Source organism: Hypoxylon trugodes, assembly GCF_022578975.1.
Source record: "Hypoxylon trugodes strain CBS 135444 unplaced genomic scaffold F4822scaffold_2, whole genome shotgun sequence".
Taxonomy (NCBI): domain Eukaryota; kingdom Fungi; phylum Ascomycota; class Sordariomycetes; order Xylariales; family Hypoxylaceae; genus Hypoxylon; species Hypoxylon trugodes.
Genome location: NW_026250017.1, coordinates 1,204,518 through 1,229,804, shown reverse-complemented (window position 1 = coordinate 1,229,804; position 25,287 = coordinate 1,204,518). Strand labels below are relative to the sequence as shown.

Here is a 25,287-nt window from a genome sequence, read left to right as displayed (position 1 = left end):
TCAACAGTCTCCATATACGTCATTCCCCTCGTTTGTAACTCTTCCATGAAGTAGTCTGTGACGTCACTTACGTAGATCTATTATCCACACCACAAATGTCGATTTCGACTGGAGTAACACATTAAACAACGATACTCGACTTCAGTCATTGGATTGACTCTCAGAAACTCATTCTAAAAACACATAGAAAAACTATGACTTCAAATAAGTCATACCCGCAGCTGAGATGGAGGTATGTCCGGTTCGATCTACCCACTACTGCAGGAACAAACGATCAAGAGCAAATCCATGAAGTCAATAACAGGGGTGATTGCTCCTACACGGTAGTCAAACCGTCATAGATTATAAAACACAGCTCTATTCCATTCCTTTCCAATTTTGAGCCGCCTTAAGCTAGATTAGTTAGATCTTGACATTTCGCCATCGAACCCATAAGACTAAACTGACAAGTTTCTCCTTTAATTCCCAAAGGTAAGCCTTTCCCGCTATCATCGCCTCAAACAAGAACATACACCAAATTCGAAATCATGTCTCGATCCGTACTTACCAGAGCTTTCAGACTATCCAACATCAGCCCACGTGTCATAGCACATCGGCCAACTCTTCATAATTCTTCAATCGCCATGGTTAGCGAACAAACCATCAAGTCGGATACCATCTCCAACATTACAGGCAAGGAGAAGGAACTCACAGGCAAGGACCGACCTGTCGCAGGCGGCCCCACAGCCCAGGCTCAGAAGCACTCCAATAAACCCGTTACATCGAACGTCATCTCCGACATCACTCAAGGCGAGAAGAAGATAACAGGCCAAGACGATCCCGTACCCGGAGGCCCTACAGCTTTCGCGCAAAGCGTTGCATCGTTCGTAAGTCTCACGCCCCGACTGGTGACTTCTGACCGACATATTTGCTAACCAACCTCACAGAAGACTAATCCGGTTCCTGATCACTCAGGCCGACTAGACTCTCACACCATTTCTGAGATCACGAGTGTGGAGAAGGAGTTGACGGGCCAAGATGAGCCGGTGAGAGGCGGACCCACGGCCAAAGCGCAGAGCCACGCCGGCGAGCCTATCAACAGTCAGAACCTCCACGACATTACTGAGGGCGAGAAGAAGATTACGGGTGGCGAGCGCGTTAAGGGTGGTCCGACGGCCACGGCGCAGAGTGAGCTCGGCAAGAGCCGATCTTAAATCTAAGGGGAGATAGGTGAGCGGCGGTTTGTACGATAGGACAATTGAGAATGGCGTCCGGTATGGAAAAGGTTCAATTGTCTCACAATATTGATAAGTCAATTGGTTGGCAGGGATAGAACAAAAGCCGCGATGGCTGGTGACATATTATCAGACGACCTGTATCAATAGCTGTCAACATCAAAGTTGGGCATGAATAAAATGTCAAATCAATCTGCGGTCGGGTTTTTGCCTTTTGATGACTAGGATGATGCTGATTTAATATGACGTGCTATGTCAGCTTCCAATTGAAAAATTTCACCCGCGCTACTCAAGAAGTCACCGAATTAACATTACAAAGCTCTATAAACAAGGTTCCAACCATTTGAAGTGTACTAATCTGTTCGCAATTCATCGCTTCAGAATCACCTCTAAGACGATGTATCAGGTATTTTGGTAAGTAGCACAGCGCTCGAATACGTATCCGGCTGTCCCATGGTATCATTAGTAGTCGTACCATTCTTCAAGTAACAGAATCCCGCGTCAACCTTCACGATCGACACAGCCATGCAATATCCACCTCCTACCCCTGTGCCATTCTGCAGATTCGCGTGGTACGCTGAGTTGTACTATAGTAGCGAGTCAGTGTCACAAGACGTTTCTTTAAGTATAAGGAGTTTCGCAACTCACTTCCGCACAAGCCATCATACAATTCTCCAACGTCGGCATGAAGATTCTCAGGATATCGTGGGTATTTGACTCCTTCGACGAAACATAATTCGTATAACACTGTTGCTTAAACTCCTGTGGATCACCTCCTTGAACGAACGGGATCGCCTTCGCATCCACGGCGTATGGCATATAAACCAACTGGTCGATAGTCGGACACCCGCCGTCCGAAGGTAGGGGGCCACTTGTCGCTGCTGGTGTTCCACTTTGCGAAGATGTCGGTGATGATGTGGTTGTCGGATTATGCTCCACACTTTATTATAATGATTAGTATGTGTCATTTTATATGCATTACGCATGACAAACCTCTTCTGCACTGTAAGGCCGCCGCCAATACCACCTCCAATACCCCCCGCCAGAATGACGACTATAACCACGAGCAAGGTCCAAAATACCGGGACAGTAAGCCCTAATATTCGCTTCCTATCGTCTTCTTTAGGCTTTTCCGAAGAGACAGCCGTCGATGGGAATGTGTCAGTCCACACCCCGGAAGCCGTGTTTGGTTTTATCCCCTCAGCATAGTCTCTCGCGTACGTCGGGGTATGCGGGGGTATGGGATACAGAGGTGAGTTATTGGGGACAACTTCTAGACTTTCCTGATTTGAAGCTGGGTATTTCGGCGCTACATTCTCGCTATAGTCGACCCGTTGACGGTGGTTATTTGGATCCATCAGAAGGGTTGGTGAGTGGTAAACCTTCTACTAGCTTGTCATATGATAATCGTGTCGCACAGGCTATAATCCATGATATCCCATACTAGGAAAGAGCACAAAAATATTTAAAATACAATCCCAGATCCAAGTTCCTGGAACGCGGGAGGCAGGCATCCTCATTATGTAGCGACCCAGTTCCTTACCTACCTGTGTATTCATGCAAGGAAGAGGCCGTATCTGCAAACCATTTGAATCAGCCCTGGACGCTATCGACGCCACTCATCTCCATGTTTCCTGAAGGTGACACCATGAAAAAACAAAACTCCGGCCATGATGACATAACCTAGCCGAAAGGGGTTAAAAACCACGACCAGTACGACATTGGGGTTGAGACTGAGATATACCAATGGATGGGCATCGCTATGTCAGCTTACGCATCAAGCAAATAAATCTCAACAGTCCGGCTGCGCCCCTTTTAGCTAAGTTCGACAGCGTTACACAGCATTCACCATTCACCGTATCGATCGTCGCATCGGTCCGTCTACCGGGGAACATCCACTTTCCAGATTTTAGGCGCTTAACTTGAATTCGCTCTCGCATCTGCATTTCACACGACAAGTCAGATATATCTCATCGATGTAACCCAATCCCCCTCTGAAATAACAATATAACTAAGTACTAGGCCAATAAAACCAAGTCCACCTCAAATGCTGCCGCTAGAGGATTCAAGCACCGACATCTCCTGAAACACACACCACGCAGCAGCATCATCGGAAATAACGGCAATTGGTCGACCATATCAAGATAAGAAGCACGTCAATACGACGTATTAGGTACCTAGTACATAAGAAGCAAAAGAAAATCAAGGATACGAGGTTTCACAAGGACTTGAACCGGGTTTGGCCGGCAAGCCACAAACGCCACCACCCCCCTTTTTCTAACGCAAAAGGGGGAGTTGGTTCCACATCTTCCACCAACGAGATTGGGGTTGATCATGTAGGAGCAATTAGCTCTGCTGGGAATTTTGTGATGGAAAATTTAGTGTCTAAGATCTCATCCCCAGATAATCGTCGCCCTACAAGGCTTAGCTGAAACAAGACCAAAATGGTATCAAGGGGGTCAAGATTCTTCCCTTCGTATCAATCCACTACTAGCACCGCCTCAGACAAGTCGAGACATACTGATTCATCTGTTTTTATTACGATTATATGCCTGCCCAGACCTAGAGCTTTAGGCAGTCGTTTTTCTCTATTCAGGATAAGCGATAGTCCTGTAATATTCCTATTCAACTTTTTCCTTCTTCGGACACTCACGTCATGACGATATCAGTAAATACTCATCCTCCCCTCCTGCCCATAATATTTTCTCCCCATCATGGCGATTCGGGCGTTAATACCAATATTCAATTATCATCTCCTATTAAAACCGATCCAATGCAGTGTGTCGGACCCTTATGAGAAATTGTCATAATCACATGAACACACCACCATCCTCACCACTTGCAATACGCCTGCGCCTGCTGCTCAGAAAGAGGTCAACCATCCTCTTGCTCCCCATAGACTGCGACGTAAGAGCACTTTCTGGGCCGAGAATACCCGAACCTTGAGTATCGTAAGGGTCCCTATCAGCATCGAGCCCAATTATCGGGCTCACGTTCTCGGTCTTTTGAGATGCACCCGCACCGAATTTGTATCCAGAGCTAGCTGAACCACCAGCACGTGCGGATTGCTTATCGGCTACCGCCTTGGGTCCCGGACTCGATGTTGGCGTGACATAGTTCCTAAGTCCCGGCTGTTTCCTGACGAGCTTCCTGGTCGATGTTGGATTGCCTCCAAGTGTGTTAAGTGACGGCTTATTTATTTGAGATTTCCGACCAATGGAGTCAAATACTCCTTTCTTTGTCGGTTCTGTTGACGCCTTCGCTTCCTGGAAAGACTTCATACTTGATAATGACGGCGTAGCCCGTAGTACGCCTCCAGGTGAGACCTCAGGCCTTTCGGGAACTTCATTCTCTTTGTCGCGTGGAGGAGCAGGTGACGAAGTCTTCAGAACGGGCCGTAGAATATTTGGGGATCCTCGTGTGTTGTGCTCGATTGTTGCTAATGCGCTATCTGGTCTTGTAGGTTTGTATACTTCTATTGGCTGCTCATCGTCATCATTAATCTGGGCTTTTTCACGGACATGACCCGACGGCCGCGTTGATGGTATGGTATACTCAAGAATGCCCGTGTCTGCGTGTGCGGATGTACCCTCCAGTTTCGAAACATTAGCAGATAGCCAAGTTTTCCATTCCACGGAGCTGGTAGTAGAAGTAACTCTCTGTATAGGTATAGGGGGCGGAGTGGGCCGGTAAACAGGAGGAGTCACAAATATAGTGGCATCTCCATGAACGCTTGGTGGTTTCGGGAAGTTATCTACTGTGACTGAAGCATCGATTGAGAACCCGTTGAATGGTTCTTCCGTTGTACTTGAGTATATGCTTTCAGCGTAGTGCATTTTCTTATCAACCTCAGACTCGCAAGTGCTTGGACATCGAATAGGCAGGTTCGTCAACGAACGCATCCAGGGGTTATACTTAGGGGACCTTAACCGAGTATCTTGCGATTCTGCTTTCATCGAATCCTGAAGTGCGCGTCTATACGGGCTCTGAGTACGGAATAGGTGACATGTCGGGCTCGCAAAGAAAGCCGAACTACGAGTCGACAATGTTCTAGCTGAAGGTATGGGCTCTTCGACACGTGGTGTAGACGACAATTTATTGCCTTCATCCGCAGGTTCGCCGGATCCATTAACAGTAGGTGCTGACACGGACGTTGCAATTCCTCGTCCTTCAGAAACCAATTCGACATTGGAACCTGAGGGGGACCTAACTCCTCTAAAGCGTGTAGCTGGCTTCCTTTCAGTGGTCCTGACCGACGATGAATCAGACACCTCGTCGGGGATGACGTGTCGAATAGTCGCCGGAGAGTTAGGTCCTCGTCCGCGGTGATTACGGGAGCTACCTCTCGTGGGCACAGTACCTGTATTGATAAAATCATCAACACTCCTTTGTCTCTGCAACTCCTTATTCGTTTCGTTAAGCCTCTTCATTAGAGCCGAGTAGATTCTTTGGCTGTTTACTGTAGCTGGCTGTGGTGGCTTCGGCGGTGGCAAGGAGCAAGCACTGGTGTTTATGTTCATGGCGCGGGCAGTAATATCATGCGGTCTCGCCGACGATGAAGAGATATGCATCCCATGTTCCTTTATGACAGATAGGCGCTGCCGATCCCACTCCCCTTTACGACTATTCAAAGTATTGATCGTATTAGTGTCCGAATTCGACCAGCTTGTTACCCGAGACCTTTCATCTGAAGTTCTGTAATCGCTTCTCAGGCTTTCGAGGCTACCTTGCCGCGAGCGTAGTTGTTGATGCGAAGGGACGGCATGTAAGGATGGAATGCCGGAGGTAACACGAGATAGGGCAGCTTGGTCATACATAGGCTCAAGTCGGAGCCCGTCGTCGTTCATGTAATCAGGAACATCTAGGTCTGTGATGTGCGACTTCGAGGCTTCAATTTGTTGAGGGGGGAAGGCTTCTTCATCAGTATCCCCTTTGCCCAATCCGAATAGATTTTTCAGCTTATGTTTGAAGTTAAGCGAAACCTTTCGAGCTCGATTTCTCAAGCTTCCATTTTTGGGTACTTTTATGTCCAAATGAAGAGTATCGTTACTGCTATCCCTCATGCTCCTCCTGAGTATCTTGTCGGCGTTGGGGCGAAGGAAAGTCGACGGTTGCGATTTAATGGGCTTCTCCTTATTATTTGTGGTTCCGGTACCTTCACCACTGGATAATCTGATAGGGACGCTCCCGCGACGCTTGGAAAATAGCAATGACTGTTCACGACGACCCCTTAGGAAAGACATAGACTTCGGTGCCTTAAGGCCTGCAGCTGGCGTAGTATTAACCGTAACTGATTGGGGTGAGTTAGTGGAGGGCATTGGAAGTTGATCCATCGTTGATGAAGCTGGGGCCTGAGCGTAGTCCCGAGAGGTCATACTGGCTTCCGATGTGGTGAACATCGACCTGGACTTGCGAATCTTCCGGTATGATGAGGGGGCAGATGCGATGTCATCCTCGGGTGTATAATACTCCTCGCCGGTAAAGAGTGCATTGATATAGTCGCCTGCTGCACCTTTAGCTGCAAATGCCATTCCTGATGCGGAAGCATTACTTGTCGGTCGAGATTCGATACTACTTATAGAAACTTTGGGAGTCGTAGTACCAACGTTACAAGCCAGTGTCGCGTCTTCGACCACCATATGCTTCGGTGTACTTTGTAGGACTCCCCCGCGCACAAAACGAACACTTTGCTGGCGTCTGAGGGCCGGATGATTGTTACATCGACTTGGGGTACCGTTCGAAACACCAGTTCCGCTCAGATCATTGTTCCGGGGTGGCGGCCATAAAGTTCCCTCTGCAGCAGAGCGTTCCTTGGCCATCGCAAAGGCTTGCGCGGCAGCAGCCTGGGCATCACGCTCGGCCGTTTCGGGGTGAATATGTTCCAAGTGGACGCTTTTCGCGGAGGATGTCGATTTGTGACGGTCAAGATGGCGAGTTTTGGTGCTATTTCGACGATACATGCCGATCGGGGTTTGGTAATCCGTCTAGATATGGTGCAAACGGAAGTCAGGAGATGAAAGTATGAAGCATACAAGTGAAAACCAAGAAGTCTTGGTGACCCAACACCAGATGTGTTTGAATCACCTCCCAAAAGTCTCGTTCCAAATTCGAGCTAACCAAAAGCCACCGTTTTCGATGTGGAAGATTCTGGTTGGTGATGATAGAGCTGAATCTTGATGAATGTATGTGCTAAGATGAGAATATGTGAAGGTTGAATAAGAATTGAAGACGTGGAACCTGACCAGCGTTTTTAAAATGTTCTTGGTATGCACCAGTGATAGAACGCACCTTCCTTACGTTCTACGATTTCTCCATCTTCGATAGGAAGCTACATGTAAGACAGTAAGTGGATGTAGCTACTACTTCGTCGTTTCTCCAATATAGTAATAGCACTTACCGGCCGGACATGCACTTGCATACCGGGACGATCAAGCAGGGTGGTAAGAACAATTCACATGATATCGAAAACCTACATCATACACAAGCACTGCATTCAACTATAAATGTCACAAAGCAACGACGACATCAAAATATTGACGGCAATGAGATATCTGATATTCGACCATAACCGGACAGGCCTAATGAAACGTTACCATGCTACCAAAACAAAAACCATTCCTGCGTGTACAAGTATAGATTGGCCAGCTGACCGAATGCCCAATAACTGCCATTCAATGAGTCTATGCTCCAATGGAAACTTACCAGACGCCTAATTATCATCACGTCTGGAAAATCTACTAGTTACAAGTGTAGACCTTTACGTCTCGCGATAATTTATGCGCGGATCTCGTCGAAGAATTCTCGGAGTTCTTCCTCAACGACCTCGTGGATCTTGTTAGAAAGCTCCTCGGCCTTACCGGAGAGCGAAGAAACACCCTTAACAACAGTGCCAGAGACAACGTTCAAGTCGTGCTCGATGGCCTTCTCAAGCTCATCGATGGACAAGGAAGCATCGGCGGGGGCTTCAGCTACGTAGCCACCCTCCTCGACGATCTGGGAGTAGTTGTGGAAACCACCACCGTTCCAGGCCAGCAGGTTGGGGGTGTCCTTGGGGATGTCGGAGAGAGCATCCTTGGTGGCGATGGTGACAATGTTGGACTTCAACTTCTCAGGAGTGATATCGGCAAGACCGTACTCGGAGTCCTTGCTGGGTTGGAGAGAAAGGAAGTAGGCAGTTAGACCGCAGATGTGGGGGGAGGCCATAGAGGTACCGGAGATGGTGTTGATGGCAGTCTTGCTACCAATCCAGGTCGACTGGATGCTAAGACCAGGGCCGAAGATGTCAACACACTTGCCCCAGTTGGAGAAGTAAGCACGGCTATCATCCAGAGCGCTGGCACCGACAGTGATGGCTTTCTCAGCAGCAGCGGGCGAGTACTTGCACGCATCAGCGTTATCGTTACCAGCAGCAACAGCGAAGTGGAGACCAGCGGAGACGGCAGCGTTAACAGCCTGATCCAAAGATGGAGACTTGCCACCACCTAGAGACATGTTGGCGGTTGAGCCCTTGAAGCCCTTGCGGGAGCCCTTCTTAGCCTTGGCAACCTGCTCAATGTGCTGCTCGGCAGCCCACTCAACACCCTTCATAACATCGGACATAGAACCAGATCCGTTAGATCGGAGAACCTTAACAGCGTATACATTGGCCTTCTTGGCAACACCATACTTCTTACCAGCAATAGTGCCAGAGCAGTGGGTACCGTGACCGTTGCCGTCAACATCCTCGTCTCCCTGGGGAATGGTCTTGCCCCAAGAAGCACGTCCCTCAAAGTCAACGTGCTCGATGTTGGTACCAGTGTCAATGACGTAGACGTCAACACCCTCACCACCGTCGGCGGCATATAGATATTTGTTGTATGTACCGAAAGAGAGTTGTTTACGGTGGGAGATTCGGGCCAAACCCCAAGGGGCGTTCTTCTCTAGGTCCGGTTCGTCCTCAGCCATGGTGTGGACAACGGAGTCTTTTTCGATGAATTCAACCTGGAAATGATAATGTTAGTAAATGCGAATTTAAAATGAGTCACACGGGACCAAAAACGTAGAAATTATGTAAGGCTTAAATGCGTAGTACTTACATCAGGATGTCTTCGAACCTCCTCGATGGTGTTGTCATCAAAATGACCAGAGTATCCAAGGAACTCGGTACCGATCTTCAAGGTGTGCTTCAATCCCCTAAAGGAGTCAACAACCTCGCCGACCAGAGGAATTTGACCTCGCTTTCGGAGCTCTAATCGCTCATCTTCGCGGTCGCTGTGAAGCTTCTGAACCCACGAGTGGTGATCAGAGGCTGAGGAATCGGTCACATGCTTCTTGAACTTGATGATGTAAGAGTTGGGAACCTCTTCAGCAGTAGAGGACGAGATGACGGGAGCGGCTCCATCGTGGATGGTCTCGTAGCTAAACGAGGGCGCCGCAGAAGCAGCGTAGGCTAGAGCGAGGACGAAAATGCCCCCCCTCATATTGATGGTTTAGGATGGATAATGGATGGAAGCAGTCTGATAACGAGGCAATACTGAGGATTGCGCTAGGGAACGATAAGTCTACCTGCGACTCAAAAAGGAACCGAGAAACACAATTAGAAGAAACGGAAAACACGGCGAGAGATCAAGTAAATGATGCCTCGGAGGTAATTGCCGCAAAGATGATATTACTTTGTGATTGATGATAGATGGGATGATCAAGAGATGAGGGAGGAAGGAAGAGGAAGAGGAAGAAGAGAAGGAAGCTCTGTTGAGCGAAAGCGGGCAGAGATAAAAGGCAGCAGCCACTGACCAGTAATCCCCCAGTAATGCAGTAACGGCACTAAGCTAACAAGGTACCTACTGACTGACTAAACACAATGGTTGCCTTCCCCAGCGTGGAGTTGCGCAGGTGACGCACACAGCCGCTGGACCAACCAGATAAGAACGGAAATGCTAAATCGCAAGTAGACTAGCGTGATTAACCTTCCCCTTTGACGCCAAGCTTAGGTGGGTTAGATCGGCTTTGTTGGTGGAAACCTCTCGTGTCGCGTGTACCTTACATAACCTTTGTATCTTCGAGTTGTCTCTATTTTGATTTATGTCGCTCAGCATCTGTATGCATCTAATAAAATACCTATAATTTGAACTTAATTCCCTCTATTCAACACAAAGCTTCCGAAATATGATAACAACAGTAGGTAAATAATGCCCGGAATTGATGACGAGATATGTTAGGTACTTGAGGAATTGAAACTATCCTAATCGGATCCGGTTCACGCGGTTGCCGATGAACACCTAAAGAGGTATAGATCGGTTTGAATCTGTTGAGTCCCGAGGCAATTGGCTGTTGATAACGATGCCATCCTTGGTTGGTGTCTTATCAGCATACGTGTATGTACCTAGCTATGAGCTGCGTATGCAAGTCCTTGGACCCTTAGAATGCTACCAATTTGCCACCAACATAATGAGCTCAAAAGCTAAGAAGTTCAGGTAAATTTCCTTATTAAATGAATCAATTCATCTGAATTTTTAAATATGTGTATATGATCGAGATGGGATAATTGTAGCCAACTCTACAATGAATTGCGTTTGTGAGACTTGCTTGTTCGGATGTTTGTGAAACTCACCTCAGATAACGATGGTATGACACAATTGAGCTAGGGTCGAGGGAGATAGGAGCTTGATTGGATGGGAATTTACCTTCCAGCATCGGAGCTCTGTTGCCCACTCAACCTTTAGCCCTGCAGCTTTCAATTTATGGTTTATGACCCTGATCAGCTGCGCTAACTTGGCTAACTTGACTCAAGGCTTGTTTCTTGGCAAAATGACACGTGCTCTCCTGCTTTACTTAATCGCCCCTTGTTCTTCTCTTATTTCTATCCCTTCTTATCCCCTATCTCCATAGCCACGTCAAGAGCGCATCACGTTGGCATTTATTACATATATCCAGTGGGCTCAACACATCTCATTGCCGAATTATAAAGCTCTAAAATAGAATATACATTTAAATTCTCATGTCAGCCACCATAGACCAGGATCGTTTATCATCTAGATACGGTGTAACACAACTCACGAAATGACCAAGAGCACGAGCCGTACCGCACGGTGCCGCCCATCCACAATATTTGCTCACTCGACCAAACATTGTCGTATTTGTTTCACTCTTCATTAAATGAGCTATCCGCCACCACGGATACTATACTTTGAAGCTATCGGTGCCATGCTGGTGCATGCTTTACTCTCAGTTATGTCAAGAACATTCAGGAACGAAAAGTTATCGCTTTTGGATACTATTAATAACTCGATATATGCACTGGTATTCGGCGGTACCTTCTTCATCAATGATCTCCAACAATCATTTTAATTCTCTTGCGGTGAGTTGCGCTCCACCAACCTCCTCTATCACGTCAATAAAAAGGGAGGTGGCGAGAGTCACGCTCAATACCGACCCACCCAACGGGCACATAAATACGCATCATAAGTGACAGGATTCAACACTCCGGAAGGCCTTCGAATTCTCAATTATGAGCATGGTTTGAATGAGCGTATTCGTATCCGAATTGACGAAATCCCGTGTCGCTGGTCCGATAATCATTTTGTGTTTCCACCTACGCTCCATGTTAAGTACAGCGACAAGATTTGTATGTCGAAACTCGGAGCCCTTACAATTCACATACAGTGAAATCTATATGAACGGCTAGATACTCGACAGCAAAGCCAGGAACCCGACATGTTACCCACCTAATGTTTCTTCAGAAGAGAAATATCAGCGAACCCCGTAACCCTATCCAGTACCTAGGTGGGTTGATATAATCGACGACGTTTCGTAGGAGCATACCTAGATTATCACTGACAGGTTGATACCATGTCTTTTGTTCTGGTCGGAAGTATGGTGGTTTTAGGAAAGCCTATTAGAAAACTCGTATAAGCAAGCCCGTGTTTCTGATGCTTTTCCTATCCTTTGATGCATTTGACAACCGCCTATGCCCAGGCAATCGTCGGGTTATCGACGGGTTTAATCATGACTTTATAAAACTATATTGGCACAAAATCTGGAATAGCGGCCGCCGCGTTAGTCCTACCTAGAAGCTTCGGCCTCCTGGGACGTCATTGCACTTCCCGAGAGAATTGATTACCTTGCTGCGAACAGTAGATGTAGCGTCGTCGAGGAAACAAGACATGTTCCATATACTTTACTCCACAAGCTCCTTGCTTTCTTCGCTCGCTTTTGAACTGCAGTCTGCGAACTCCTTCGCCCGCGTAGATAGGATAGCCTTTGGCATTTAACTCGCTGCTGGTAATAGTGATAATAACACGACAGCATACCTTTCGTGTTATGAGATGTATTAATAACCCTGCTTAGTCTCGACTCATGATGATCGCTATGTGCGTCACGTATAGCACCCATGTTGTTGAACCAAACCTAAACACTAAGCGGAAAACCGAAGATCATCTCAAAAAGACTATGCCATCGGCCAAAGAGTATCATCACGCCCGAACACGACTTGCGAGTGGAAAATGAGAGGGGAGTGCGGTACCGTCGCCGGTAGTCGAGAGGAATTTCGAGGACGGTACTCTGGTGTACACCTGTAGAGGTGCTCGCCCATTCGAACAGTCCGATCCATTCTAAGGTGAACCCGACGGTGATGCCCAAGTCCTGGAAGGGGACGTAATTATATCTCTCAGATATCTACCTAGTTACTGCGTATTCCACGAGACAGTTGAGCTTCAGCGAATTACCTAAATACCCGGGGTGAGCATGTACTGGATTGATCTTATAGAAGTCAAGCTTCACCAGCTTAGCCCGAACCTTGCTAGCCGTGGACCATATCGCATTCCAGTGGCTTTCTAGTCATCGTTTTCAATATTTTGAAGGTCTTGGTTGTTGTGGAATCGATAATCTGGGATCAGAGTGCCTCCTTTTCAAATGAAGACACACTCTCCCTGTACTTGATAAGTGATAGAACCGTTCGGTTAAGGGAGGCTTCACCACGTAGTAGACTTCCTACCCGTTTGGCCGCGCTCGTGATACACTTCTGTACCTATGGCTCTATCGTCAAGTCAACCCATGGTTGAGATATCTTTGTCATATCCACTACAAAGGCCACGCAAACCTTAACGACGCGCGCGAGTGCCATTGTAAGCTGTATTCTAGGACAAAACAACAGGTATACAACGTCGTAGGCAGAATGCAAAATGGATATCAACTATCCAGACGCGCTCCGCTATTCTCTCGTAGCCGTCACCCCCGAAGTAAATGACATCGACAGACGTCGGAGTCACTAGGAGGAATTCATTGTGTTATGTACAAGTCCGAATGATGAATCGGTGGGCAGGGAGTCATGGGAGAGGAACGTAGGCAGAGGCAGCAGAGAAGCGATCATTCCAGTTGTGCCTAGGCTAGGATGACGCGGACTTGTCCTCGACGTATTGATCGATACTAGTCTGTCGTGCCTTGATTCCCTCGTTCCTCCACAGCGTCAAGAATGAGAGTTCAGCAGTATGAGAACTAGTCTTGTTGTGCCCCAGCTATGCTAGAGCCCTATTTGGGAAGACTGCGCTCTCATGATCCTATAAGTAGTCGACGGTGCAATGGAAGACTACACGTCGTTTACTAATACTCAGAAACACCATACAACACCCAGCCACGCGCTTTAGAGGTCTCCGTAGGATTAAACTCCACCGCATCTTAAGGCCATACCAGCTACCGCTTCCTCGGCAAGAATAACTTCAGAGTAAGCTCGCTGGTGTTGGGGTTAAAGTATGCCACCGCCGAAATCACTCCAGCTGAAGAATTCTGCTCCACCTTGTTGCCTAGGTAAGTTTATGGTAAGAAACCATGGCCGGTTTTCTTTACCGACTACTAGTCACTGCCTGGGCCTGTTATAGGACCAAAGATGATAAAGGTAGAGGGAGGGCAGTAAGCTCGCTATCTCGCGCAACTGCTATAGGAATCTTCGTATACATACGCAGATACCCTGTGCCTTCGTTTCTATACGTGGGATCTTCCTCTATAGCAATGGGGTCTCTTACGGTGATATGGGGGATCCTCCGGCACCTCTCATGATGCAAGTCTCCCGTTCAGTAGTATTGTGGCTGCTTTGGGGGCATATTCATGTCTCAGACGACCGGGCTTTAGACCCTAACACGGAGCCCGAGACGTAGGCCCCGGCGCCGAATATTCATGATATGGATGCACTAGGGGGTGGGAATAGGTTTGAGGGTTGGCCATTTGGTCACTGTGGCGTTAAAGCACAATTCTCATTAGAGGAAAAGAAAAAACATCAGGTTGGGTACATTCTCGAAGAAAATACTAGTATAGGTATCATCCTTCGGGGCCTGCGGTTACCCGAAAGGTTCATCTGATATCGGTACATAAAATCTACCCTCTTTTGAAATTATGCACAAGCCAAAGCGCCCCCCGCCCCCAGAGTGAGAAGTATAGCATTGGATAGGACCAAACGCGTGCAATCACCGCCGATACCTATAATAAATAGCACCAGCCCCTACTGTGAGTGTAGTTAACCCAACTAAAGTCTGGACTGCTTGTAATGCGAACTTCTTCGCAATTGCCGCTTCCTTGCCTTGCCAACCCGCCGCTGCATTTGCGTGGGGGAAGGGTTCGTCAGGTACTGGCTTATCCAGGAACTCGCACAGTGGCTTCCATCCGTCCTCGGGAACCCACTCCAGCAGACGCTCTTTAGGCACTAGCCCGCGGACCATATTGTTGTGTTCTAGGGTTTATAAGTTATTAGAAGGCGTTCATAAGTGACTAGCGAGACAGGATGGTGAGCTAGATAGGGGTTGACTCACCTCGATAAGCCCACTTCCCATTTCTCATAACACCCGTCTGAATATTACCGTCAATAGCTCGGAATAAACCCGGCCACATGAAATTCACAAAGCACTCCCAGCTCCAGAAGCAATCCGGACTAAGACGGGAGAGTATCCAGAGGGACCAGTGACTATTAGCTCGGGCGATAGTATGTGTTACGCTATGGTGCCACTCGTCGATGTCCTTACGTTGGTTGAGGACTACCTTGGCCTCGGGATACGCGGCAATGAGGTCGGCCGCGAAAATCGAGCCAGCGGCATCCGATACAGCTACCGCATGACCGATCACGGCGTCAAACTCGGCAGCCGTGATAGAACATTCCCCGTTGAGTGGGCCGAACCATCTATGAAGTCCGCGGGGTAAGTCCGTGCATAGTGTATTCTGTCAATCGGCACATGCAACTCACTTCTTGCGGCATAACTCGACCCACTGCGGAGTATAGTTAGGTTCCTCAAATATGATATCCCATCCGTGGTATGTGTGGTCATATCCCAGCTTTAGGAGGGCATGTTGTAGAGATTCGGTTCCGCAACGTGGAAAGCCGACACACAGCACTTGCATCGGCTTCTCCCGTTTTCTCGGCGGGGGTACCGGCCTAGCGTAGACATAATTCTCGAGGAATAAACAGAACCAGCTGTTTAGGTATGGCATGACTGTCAGGTCTTGTGTTTTGGGTGTTTACCAGTATAGTGGATAATTGTCACGTTAATCGGAAATGCTTGGTTTAGAAACCTTTGCAGGAATAAGGGATTAATTGATTATGAAGTATCAAGGTATTCGGATCGTAAGGAAATGCTGTGTAACAAGTTGGTCCAATCCGAGCAAAGCAAATAGATTGCGGCTGAATGTTACCTTTGGGTGCTTATTTGCGAGCCAAATTCAAGTAATTGGCGCGCCATCTAGCTAACACTGTACGATACCTACCTAGGTACGTACCGTTTTAGATGGTGATGTTTCCGTTTTCTATGTGTTACACCGCATCGGATGGATTGCGATATAATGTTATGTAATCCAACAATTAAGCTTATTCGTCCTGTTAGTGAACATTGAGCTATCAATTAACAACCTGGAAGGTACTGAGTACGAAGAACAAACGGAATACGGGATAATTATCTACTTACGTACACATCTCCACCCTCATGCAGTAGCTCCCGCCACCCAACTTTCTTAAATACTCCTTTGTACCTGATACGAAAGGTACGAAGGGGAGCGTAAATACACGTGTGGGCGCTACAGATTGGATCAGGCGACGTCATTGGACAGACGGACTACGAGTTTATAACCCCGAACCTTGCCAGCCTGTAACATAGACAATCCTTCTACAACACCATCCCACCGTCCTGGAATCTCCTGAATCGGGTGGGTTTCTACTAACCCGCGGTCCAATAATCTCTGCATCTCACCCGCCCATCGTGTACCTATTGCGAACGCATCGGGGCTTGACTCGCGAGTGTACACCGATTCTGCACCTCCAAGATCAACATCGTAGCCGAGCACCTCGTACCCCATTACTTCCTTGACCTTGACTACTCGCCGTCTCGGCCACGTGTTGCGGAATTGTTCAAGACAAGCGTAGCGTCCACCCGTTCGAGCAATTGTTCCAAGGCAGAAAGCTGCGGACTCCGCATCTGTAATGCAATCCAACGCATGACGAATTAGCTTACCATCTCCGACTTTTAGGATTGTATCGCCGCTGTTGGTGGGAGTGGGAGTATAGGGCAACAAGCTAGCCGCTCCATAGCGGAGAGCTAATTCTGCTGACATGGACGAATGTGTTACAGCGATTGGTCTATATCCAGACCTGGTGGAATTTGCTTTTTTGTTAGAATACAGCCGTAACGATATTACTGCGATACGAATTTTTAGAGAATTAAATCATTGGACGGTAATACGTACAGCTTCAACAATTGGCAGGTCATCGTCCCTGTAGCCGTGCCACCACCATACACTAAAATTGGCATTATTTCGTCATTTTCCACTGGATGAGAGGGGAGTCCCGGCAGTGCTAGCGCTTCTGGATGCGAAAGCGCGAGGGCTACTGTTAGCCAGCCGACACCCCCGAGGGCCGCACCCTGCAGGTCAGTCCAACCCTCTGGAATTCTGAGTAAGAGTCGAGCGTCGGCCACAACATATTCCGCGAATGCACCGAGACGACGGAAATCTTCATTAGCCGGAGCGTACGGAAAAACAGTGCCGCAAACTCTAGTTCCTACCCTGATGTCCACGTTCAGGGGTTCGGAGCCGACTCCTTCGTCTATCATCTCTACCACGCCGCAGAAATCACATCCCCCGCCATTGCCAGGCAGGGGAAAGTGAGCCACCATCTTGTGGTCATTGTGGTTAAGGCCCACTGCCTTGACGCGTACGAGAACATGATGAGGTGAGGGTAAGCTCGGGATAGGCTCAGAATTAGATGTAACCAGCTGTTGCGAGCTAGACTGTACGAGAGCTGTCTGTGTCTGTGGTGGCATTTTAAAAAAGAACCCGGCTTATTTTAAAACAGGGTTCCAGAAAGGTTCGAATGTCCGAGTTCATATGGTGCTCTAATAAGACCATAAGCCCGATTCGTATCTAAAGTGCCTGGGTGGTTCGACCTGGGTGAGATGCGATCGGTTGGGGGCTAAAGGTGTATGGATATAGTGGATATGAGCTTCCCCTGTTCTCACGCGGTGAAGAGGAAGCAGTTAGGATTATTAAACTAACCTAGCCGAAAGATGCACGATACTGTGCCTCGCCCCAATACAACACAAAGTGCATATTACCCCTGCTAACAAGAACAGATACAGCCAAATTCATACCCCCCACTACGTAAGAACCTACCAAATACGTATTATTACAGTTACAGTTAGAGGTATTGCTTGACCTGGTCTTCACTCCAATCCCAGAATTTTTGCGTGGTTCCATTGCCGCCCTCGGCTTCCGACTTCGCCGCACCATCTTCCAAATCTTTGCGAAAGTAGTGCAACCGCCCAAATGGAATCACATAGCTCCCAGCCTTGTCTACTGTGACATCAGGGGAGAGCCCTGCAAATAGCTGTGTGTAAACTCCGTTGATGATCGGATACATGAAAGGGCTGGTGAAGAAATGGTATAGCCGAGTTTGCTCGCGGAATAGTCCTGTGCGCACATTCCCTGGGTTCAACGAGACGCTGATGAGGCCATCTGACTTATATCGCTTGGAGAACTCGACAGCATATGCCCAATCTCCAGCCTTGCTGACGCCATAGCGGTAACTATTCGGTTTTTCGATATGGAAGTCCAAATTACTTATGTCGATACCGACGTTCTTGTCTGCGAACATCTCAGCTGCACTCGAAGTCATAAATACCACCCGCACCGTATTGGGTGGCGTCGCTTCATCTTTAGCTGTCGAGACAAGTAGCGGGGTCAATAATTTCGTGAGCAAGAAGGGACCAAGGCAGTTGACACCAAAATGCTTCTCGTATCCTTGAGCCGTTCTCTCCGTCACTCCCTCGGGCCCCATGATGCCGGCATTATTGAATAGCACATGGAGCTTGGTTTCGGCTGCTAGAAATTTCTCCGCGGTCGCTTTAACTGATGCTAAGTCGTTGAGATCTAGAGGTAGGAATATTAAATCGCCCGTGGAGCCCTGAGCTGCGCTCTTGATTTCCTCAATCGCTTTATTGCCCTTCTCTTCGCTCCGAGCCGTTATATATACTTTCGCATTTTTCGAGTACAGAACGCGCGATAGCTCTTTGCCAAGTCCGGAGTTTGCACCGGTTACGAGGTAAACCTAAAGCCGTGAGTAAAACATTTTGAATGACTTTGAAGAAATGCATCACCTACATGGCCACTTAGATCCGGTATATTGGCCTCTGTGAAGCTCGGCTTTGGTGGAAAGAATTGCGTCCACGTACTAGAGAAAGCTGCCCCCATTGTGGATTAGACTAGAGCGTCGGTATTACTCCTGGGCGGGAGGAACACGGCAGTGCGCTGCGGAGGGTCAGCAACGAAGGAATACTAAGCTTAGTGGGTAGAAGCTAGGATGAAATCGGGCGTGAGTAGATAGCTTAAAGAAGAGGTCTTGGAAATGAGTTAATTCAGTGGCGTAGGACTATCCTGAGAGCCGACGCAAGGGCTGGTTGGTGCCGGGGAGATCCAATCACTAACTGGCTTACAGAACCCCGCCAACCTGTAAAAAGCTTAGGCTTCATTGGGTGGTATTGATACTACTCTAGGCGAATCGACCCATACAACTAACTTAAGTGTGCCACGTATCGTACCCAGGTATGTAGACACATGTAGACTTATGTAGACGAAGGTATACTAACATAGAATAGTTGCACCTGCATAGAAGCCGTTTTGTTTCAGACAAGTAGGGTAGCAGTTACGACATCGCGTGGTACAAAGGCGAAGCTGAATGCAGAGATAGTTCACTTACCAATTCACATGCCTAACGACATTTATATCGTCAAATGAGGATCGTCCCTCTAGAACGCCTGGTGGTAAGGTAAGCGGTCTACCTAACTTCATGCGCTACGTTCGGATAATCTATTGCTATCCCGCCGTACAACATCCAAGACCTACATAAGGCTGACACATGCTTTATCGTCCCAAATCCTACGTAATCACGACGATCTAAGACATACCCCCCAGCTATAACACACAGACTCGGCCCACATTGTGGACTTGTGGATATACTCATCGCGTTTTGTTGCCAAGAATGGCATTGCCCAATATAGTAAGTACGTAGCTTGTAGAAAGGACATGTTCCAACCGAATCGAGAAAACATCCCCGATCTTAGCACACGTTATAAGTCATGATGTTAATTTAGTGAGGGCTATGCTTGGGTATGCGCTGTACTATGTAGGCGGAAAGCTCCGGTACTTCATATATATGTTATTCCATTTATTCCGAAACCCGGGAACATATGTAGGGTCTTAGCAAGTATCGTCAATCACATCACTTCTACGAAGTTTGTTGATAGCCGGCGAAGACATGTGGCCTAGTACTACCATGAAGCATGTCACAACTGCAGCCCTCTTGTTAGGGCTCACAAGAGGGGAATATGCCACCAATTCCACGTGCAAATACATCCCTGGTGATCTTGGCTGGCCCTCCTCGAAGACATGGGCTCGACTCAACCAGACAGTCGAAGGTCGGTTGATCAAAACAGTTCCTCAAGCAAGCATCTGTCATACGGAACCGTACCATGACTTAGATGAGACGGGATGTGAACAGTTAAGAGAGAATTGGGATTATGCACAAACTTTGTAAGAAATCCTACTCCAAAATTTTAGTCTATTTTCTAACATATTTGTAGTGAGTTGAAACCAGCTGAAATAATAAATCCAGCATTCCAAAACCAGTCTTGTGATCCTTATACTCCATTAGACCGGCCATGTGAGCTTGGCAACTATGCTGTTTATTCGATCAATGTCACTGGGGCTCCGGACATCGTCGCCGGTTTGAATTTTGCTAGGGACAACAACGTCCGGCTTGTGATCAAGAACACCGGACATGAGTAAGTTGCTATCCTTGTATTTACGTAGTAGTTTAGCTAACACTCTGAAGTTACATGGGAAAGTCTACTGGTTTGGGATCACTTTCATTATGGACTCACAATCTCAAATCAACGGATGTGTTACCCAAGTACGAAAGTGACCACTACACCGGCCCGGCCGTGAAGATCGGCGCCGGCGTTATTGCTGGTGAACTGTATGCTGCTGTTGCCGATCAAGGATACCGTGCCGTTGGTGGAACATGCCCCAGTGTCGGCATTGCTGGCGGATACACTGCTGGTGGGGGCCATTCGGTTCTCTCCGGTGCCTACGGCTTGGCGGCCGACAATGTGCTAGAATGGGAACTTGTAACGGCCAATGGAGAACACATTATAGCTACCCCGACAAATGAGCACTCAGACCTTTATTGGGCTATGAGTGGTGGTGGGGGTGGCGTTTGGGGAGTAGTCCTCAGCGTTACCAGCAAAATCTATCCCGACGGCAAGGTCACTGGAGGTCAATTGGCCTTTAATGCTACAGAAGGGGATCCGGAAGGCTACTGGAAAGCAATTGAGTCCTGGTTTGCGTTTATGCCGAACTATACTGACGGTCTCGGTGGCGGTAATACGTGCGAGTATGAGATCTTTTACAATCAGTTCAACGCTATCAGCTTCACTGTTCCGGATAAGGACTCCACCGCACTTGATGAGCTACTTGCGCCATATATCAAGATACTGGAAGGTTTGAACATAACTTACACCTATAGTTCGCACACCTCGGATACATTTTACCAGCACTTCGACCGTGATTTTGGCCCGTTGCCTTATGGTCCGTTCCCCGCCAACACACTATTTAGCAATCGACTTTTCCCTCGCGAAGTAGTCGAAGATACGGCCAAGAACCTGGCTCTGGTGAACACAATTCGCAATTACACAGAATTCCAAGATGGGTACTGGTGGCTTGGTTGCGAATCTCTTCGCGTCAATAGTACCAGCCACCCGGATAACTCGCTCCACCCCGCATGGAGGGAAGTTATCGGGATCTGCACTGTTGAGGGGTACTGGAACTGGACCATACCGCGATCCGAAATGTATGATCGCAAGAGACACATGGTGACCGAGATTATCCCATCAATCGAGGCCGTGACCCCGGGCTCTGGTTCATACCTTAATGAAGTGGATTCTTGGTACCTTGGCGATTGGAAGGATAACTTCTATGGGATCAATTATCCCCGCCTTCTGGATGTCAAGGGCAAGTATGATCCTGGTCATTTATTTTACGCCTACACGGGCGTTGGAAGTGATTATTATACTACGGATGGTAGTGGGAGGTTATGTAAGGCTTGATTGGTATTTAATATTGTATATATTGAAAGTATTCACCGAATTTAATGAAGAAATGAAATAAGCTATAGTCCTAATTGGTGTGCTAAGTGGGGGTTATAGTAGACCTCCTATTCGGGAAGTTGTAGCGAATCAGCATCTAGGATAGAATTACACGTTTTTGGCGGAACGCTATCTTGACCAATGATGTCTCAGAGAATTTGACAGAATCGGCAAGTGGCTTTTTAGTACTTCACGTACCAAGATACCGACTTAAGTACCTACTTTAAGTAGTGAAGTCCCCAATCATCACATCGTCTTCAAATTGAGCTAACCCGAAGAGAAGCACAATTTTCAATTTGCTAGGTTGGGCTTACGATGTAAAGATTGAGAAGTCGTATTAAGGCTCACGGACACCGCACATCAATATGATACCGTTTGATCCGGCGCGTATTAGCATAAATGGTTTGATGAGATTGAGTAATTCCATTTTATCAGAAATGACCAAATTCCAGCCTTGCGGTCGGACTCCTTTTTCTAATAATACTTCAGAGGGGTTTAGTCATGCGATTCAGGGCCACTGCCGTTTGCAAGGTTGCATCTACCGGCAGGGTTACCCTGTATCGTCTAAGGCACCCCCAGAATTACAAGGCAGCCAAGCAACCAGAATTGCCAGACTCGTTTGACGCCACGATAAACTGGGAATACTATGACGGACCCATTACCTTTATCAGAACAAGGCACAGCCGATGGGCAGGCAATGGGAGGCCGATTAGACGGGAATCCTACGGATTTAGTGCTACCCTATTGCTGCAAATTCGATCCTGAAGACTCCACCCAAATTGTCCAAAATGCCTCGAATAAGCATAGTACGGATCGTCATTCCCAATCGCTTTACTAATAGTGTACCAACCAACAGTGATAGGATTATCATGCAGTTTTAAAAGATCCCTCTACAAGACTACGCAAATCGCAGCAATAGTTTATCCTCCCGTCCTTGCGCGGAGCGTAGTAAATGCGTACGTCATGTTGTCGTCCTCATATCACGATAGTCTAGGCCCTTCGTTGTTAACGAATGGTAGGTAAATGATGACACCGAAAGTTGTGTAACGAGATCTAACCAGGCTTTCCTGTATCCGAAGTATCCAGTGCGACATGCATATGAAGTATAATACATCTGTAGTATATGTAATACGGTGTACGAAATGTCCCTGGTACCTAGGTACTTTTAGCACAATTCCTATTATGTATGTAAGCCCGAGCTGAATCAGTGATGGTGGTGTTGCGATCATCCTGCGGGGGGTCGACGCACATATGTAAGAAGGCCGATACCACCACCACGGAACACATGCCGCACTCTTCTGTCCCAAAAAGTAACCTCTTCTCATTGGGTCTCTTATCTGATACCACCGGGTCAGACATACATAGTGTGTGGGGCCACTCGTCCAACCAGTTTAAGGTCCGATGCCATCCAACTATAGAGCAGCGTAGATTTTTGCGGCTGCGGCTTGGTTGGTAAGACAGACACTCCTTCGAATTTTTCCTTCCCGATTACTGTCTCACCTTCCCTAAGACAACACCAAGAGGCGAGAGTGCGTAAAAAGAAAAGATGGCTTTCGAAGTCTTCAAGGACTCTCAACAGGGTGCCGCCTTTGTAATTTGTGTGGTAACGACTCCAGTATGTATCTTGGCGACTTATTTGCGATTCGTCGCTACGAAGCGCGCCCATCGCAAAATCGGCATTGAAGATTGGTTTTCACTGGTGGCTCTGATCTTCTTCGTACCATATACACTTATCTTCATCTATCGTGAGTAACTTTCCAACCTAAGTTGAAGAGATGATCGGCTTCTAATGAGCTCTTTCTCTCCAGTTTTGACAAGACTAAATGGAAAATCGCTGCAAGAACTCGCGAAGCTTCCTCCTGAGGAAGGAATGCACATCTTGAAGGTAATAACCTCATGATTACTCATAACTTGCGGCGCAGCCATACTGAGTAACGACCCCTCTTCTAGGTCGGATGGGCTATGTCACCACAGTTCTGCGGAAACCAGCTCTTCTCCAAACTCAGTCTATTCGCCCTCTACTATCGCATATTCTCGGTGAACGAGACATTCCTACGATGGATATACTCCCTTGTCGGCCTTCAGATCGCCTGGTTCATCTCGGCGTACGTGGTCAAATGGAATTTGTGTTCGCCCGCGCCTTTCGCTTGGGATAAGACAATAGAGGGTGGCACTTGCATTGATATAGGGGCCTTCCTTGCTGCGAGCGAGACTATTAACTCCTTGGTCGACTTCGCTATGATTGGACTTGCGGTTTGGATTGTGCAGTCGCTGCAAGTGGACACATCTACGAAATGGAGGCTTTGCATTCTATTCTCATTGGGAGGCTTGTATGTTGGTGTCGCCCCGAAGGATAATCTTACAGACACTAATTGTGTATAGGTCCGGAGTCATTGGTTTCATCAAGATCGGAGAAGCATACAGTGCCGCATGTGAGTAAACTTTTGTGTAACTCCAGATAGGGGATCCCTGGAGCATATTGCTGACCCGACATATCTAGACACAAATATCCTTGACCCAATTTGGGATATTGTTCAGATGGCTACCAGTATCATATGCTGCTGCGCGCCTATCTACAGATCCTTGGTGATCGAATTAGGCTCCGTCAGGAGGCTAAGCTCGAAATTAAGTTCTCAGCTTGGTCTCACTTGGCTTAGGACGAGGTCATCTCAGACAAGGAAGTCAAGTTGGACAGATTCCAATACCAACAAAAGCAAATCACGGACGCGCGACGAGAATTGGATGCCAATTGATGGCTCTAGTCAAAGAGAATTAGCATGGGAAGTTTCCGCGGCACCTTACAACCATGCAGCACACGCAGAAGATGGGCGAAGCCACCATTCAGATAACCCTGTTTATCCGATGAAGACCTTGGAGGTACGACAGAATATTGAGTTTGTTTAACGACCGGGATTGTTATGATTATGGGATCAAGATACCTAGGTAGTTTAGGAGTTTAGGGATTCAATTAAGGAAAGACATGATAACGCGTTATGCCTCTTGTAGTTTCATAAAGGAGTGACTTGCCCAAAGTAGGAGATAAAGGCCTTTTCCAACCCCTCTTGGATCGTCAACCTTAACAGCCCCGCCTCCTTGGAGTCTGGGGACCTTGGGAGCGTCAAGGATAGTGGGGACTATCGTGGGGGCCGCCATGTGGACTTAGCCCTGGCGATCGTAGCACATGATAGTATAGTATCAAGAACCCTGAATTATTATCGGACCGAGGAATATGTATCGATAACAGATTCTTGCAATAAACCCAGATGATTCCTAATGTTTTACAAGGAGATAGGATTATGCCATTAGTAGGGGTGGTTGGTTAGGAATACGACCTCAGAGGCATATCTTCCTCGTGACTTACATTATACCCATTGCAGCAGTTATGAATACACCTATACTGGTAGCTATCCACACTAAATGCAACGTCA

The 25,287-nt window shown here is 47.6% G+C and overlaps 9 protein-coding genes across 9 annotated transcripts; 3 read left to right on the top strand and 6 right to left on the bottom strand.

Annotated features, from left to right (window-relative positions):
• Window positions 1–623: 623 nt before the first annotated feature.
• Window positions 624–1,193, top strand: F4822DRAFT_425332 (uncharacterized protein; the record flags this gene model as incomplete). Its single annotated transcript, XM_051460312.1, has 2 exons — window positions 624–866; window positions 927–1,193. The coding sequence occupies 2 exons, from the start codon at window positions 624–626 to the stop codon at window positions 1,191–1,193; spliced, it is 510 nt and encodes a 169-aa protein (XP_051317890.1).
• A 155-nt stretch (window positions 1,194–1,348) lies between these two features.
• Window positions 1,349–2,979, bottom strand: F4822DRAFT_389657 (uncharacterized protein). Its single transcript, XM_051456995.1, has 3 exons — window positions 2,208–2,979; window positions 1,863–2,154; window positions 1,349–1,801 (listed from the first exon to the last, which is right to left on the bottom strand). Exons 1-3 carry the CDS (start codon window positions 2,570–2,572, stop codon window positions 1,604–1,606), a joined length of 855 nt encoding a protein of 284 aa, XP_051317889.1. The 5' UTR covers window positions 2,573–2,979; the 3' UTR covers window positions 1,349–1,603.
• A 970-nt stretch (window positions 2,980–3,949) lies between these two features.
• F4822DRAFT_115725 (uncharacterized protein) lies at window positions 3,950–7,534 on the bottom strand. The gene is made up of 2 exons (XM_051452536.1): window positions 7,503–7,534; window positions 3,950–7,198 (listed from the first exon to the last, which is right to left on the bottom strand). Exon 2 carries the CDS (start codon window positions 7,172–7,174, stop codon window positions 4,025–4,027), a length of 3,150 nt encoding a protein of 1,049 aa, XP_051317888.1. The 5' UTR covers window positions 7,175–7,198; window positions 7,503–7,534; the 3' UTR covers window positions 3,950–4,024.
• A 213-nt stretch (window positions 7,535–7,747) lies between these two features.
• Window positions 7,748–10,063, bottom strand: F4822DRAFT_389652 (peptidase S8/S53 domain-containing protein). The gene is made up of 2 exons (XM_051456994.1): window positions 9,290–10,063; window positions 7,748–9,194 (listed from the first exon to the last, which is right to left on the bottom strand). Exons 1-2 carry the CDS (start codon window positions 9,671–9,673, stop codon window positions 7,989–7,991), a joined length of 1,590 nt encoding a protein of 529 aa, XP_051317887.1. The 5' UTR covers window positions 9,674–10,063; the 3' UTR covers window positions 7,748–7,988.
• A 4,349-nt stretch (window positions 10,064–14,412) lies between these two features.
• Window positions 14,413–15,823, bottom strand: F4822DRAFT_389646 (P-loop containing nucleoside triphosphate hydrolase protein). Its single transcript, XM_051456993.1, has 3 exons — window positions 15,418–15,823; window positions 14,990–15,354; window positions 14,413–14,910 (listed from the first exon to the last, which is right to left on the bottom strand). Exons 1-3 carry the CDS (start codon window positions 15,660–15,662, stop codon window positions 14,648–14,650), a joined length of 873 nt encoding a protein of 290 aa, XP_051317886.1. The 5' UTR covers window positions 15,663–15,823; the 3' UTR covers window positions 14,413–14,647.
• Window positions 15,781–17,669, bottom strand: F4822DRAFT_115634 (putative alcohol dehydrogenase). Its single transcript, XM_051452535.1, has 2 exons — window positions 16,908–17,669; window positions 15,781–16,812 (listed from the first exon to the last, which is right to left on the bottom strand). The coding sequence occupies exons 1-2, from the start codon at window positions 17,480–17,482 to the stop codon at window positions 16,254–16,256; spliced, it is 1,134 nt and encodes a 377-aa protein (XP_051317885.1). The 5' UTR covers window positions 17,483–17,669; the 3' UTR covers window positions 15,781–16,253.
• Window positions 17,670–17,856: 187 nt separating this feature from the next.
• F4822DRAFT_425326 (putative estradiol 17 beta-dehydrogenase) lies at window positions 17,857–18,908 on the bottom strand (the record flags this gene model as incomplete). The annotated part of the gene is made up of 2 exons (XM_051460311.1): window positions 17,857–18,765; window positions 18,819–18,908. The coding sequence occupies 2 exons, from the start codon at window positions 18,906–18,908 to the stop codon at window positions 17,857–17,859; spliced, it is 999 nt and encodes a 332-aa protein (XP_051317884.1).
• A 1,081-nt stretch (window positions 18,909–19,989) lies between these two features.
• On the top strand, window positions 19,990–21,820 carry F4822DRAFT_436138 (uncharacterized protein; the record flags this gene model as incomplete). Its single annotated transcript, XM_051462276.1, has 3 exons — window positions 19,990–20,246; window positions 20,297–20,497; window positions 20,548–21,820. 3 exons carry the CDS (start codon window positions 19,990–19,992, stop codon window positions 21,818–21,820), a joined length of 1,731 nt encoding a protein of 576 aa, XP_051317883.1.
• A 1,332-nt stretch (window positions 21,821–23,152) lies between these two features.
• Window positions 23,153–24,851, top strand: F4822DRAFT_389641 (uncharacterized protein). The gene is made up of 5 exons (XM_051456992.1): window positions 23,153–23,604; window positions 23,668–23,744; window positions 23,810–24,189; window positions 24,242–24,291; window positions 24,360–24,851. Exons 1-5 carry the CDS (start codon window positions 23,406–23,408, stop codon window positions 24,761–24,763), a joined length of 1,110 nt encoding a protein of 369 aa, XP_051317882.1. The 5' UTR covers window positions 23,153–23,405; the 3' UTR covers window positions 24,764–24,851.
• The last annotated feature ends 436 nt before the right edge of the window (window positions 24,852–25,287 follow it).

Bases quoted from the DNA above. Each gene is read 5' to 3' on its own strand.
- F4822DRAFT_389657 (XM_051456995.1), bottom strand. From the start codon at position 2,572: ATGGATCCAAATAACCACCGTCAACGGGTCGACTATAGCGAGAATGTA. The intron at 2,155-2,207 runs GTTTGTCATGCG...ATTATAATAAAG, and splicing joins GGCCTTACAGTGCAGAAGAG to TGTGGAGCATAATCCGACAA. The intron at 1,802-1,862 runs GTGAGTTGCGAA...TCGCTACTATAG, and splicing joins GTATGATGGCTTGTGCGGAA to TACAACTCAGCGTACCACGC.
- F4822DRAFT_115725 (XM_051452536.1), bottom strand. From the start codon at position 7,174: ATGTATCGTCGAAATAGCACCAAAACTCGCCATCTTGACCGTCACAAA.
- F4822DRAFT_389652 (XM_051456994.1), bottom strand. From the start codon at position 9,673: ATGAGGGGGGGCATTTTCGTCCTCGCTCTAGCCTACGCTGCTTCTGCG. The intron at 9,195-9,289 runs GTAAGTACTACG...TATCATTTCCAG, and splicing joins AGGTTCGAAGACATCCTGAT to GTTGAATTCATCGAAAAAGA.
- F4822DRAFT_389646 (XM_051456993.1), bottom strand. From the start codon at position 15,662: ATGCCATACCTAAACAGCTGGTTCTGTTTATTCCTCGAGAATTATGTC. The intron at 15,355-15,417 runs GTGAGTTGCATG...CGGACTTCATAG, and splicing joins GTCGAGTTATGCCGCAAGAA to ATGGTTCGGCCCACTCAACG. The intron at 14,911-14,989 runs GTGAGTCAACCC...TATAAACCCTAG, and splicing joins TGGGAAGTGGGCTTATCGAG to AACACAACAATATGGTCCGC.
- F4822DRAFT_115634 (XM_051452535.1), bottom strand. From the start codon at position 17,482: ATGCCACCACAGACACAGACAGCTCTCGTACAGTCTAGCTCGCAACAG. The intron at 16,813-16,907 runs GTACGTATTACC...AAATTCCACCAG, and splicing joins ACCTGCCAATTGTTGAAGCT to GTCTGGATATAGACCAATCG.
- F4822DRAFT_389641 (XM_051456992.1), top strand. From the start codon at position 23,406: ATGGCTTTCGAAGTCTTCAAGGACTCTCAACAGGGTGCCGCCTTTGTA. The intron at 23,605-23,667 runs GTGAGTAACTTT...CTTTCTCTCCAG, and splicing joins TACACTTATCTTCATCTATC to TTTTGACAAGACTAAATGGA. The intron at 23,745-23,809 runs GTAATAACCTCA...CCCCTCTTCTAG, and splicing joins AAGGAATGCACATCTTGAAG to GTCGGATGGGCTATGTCACC.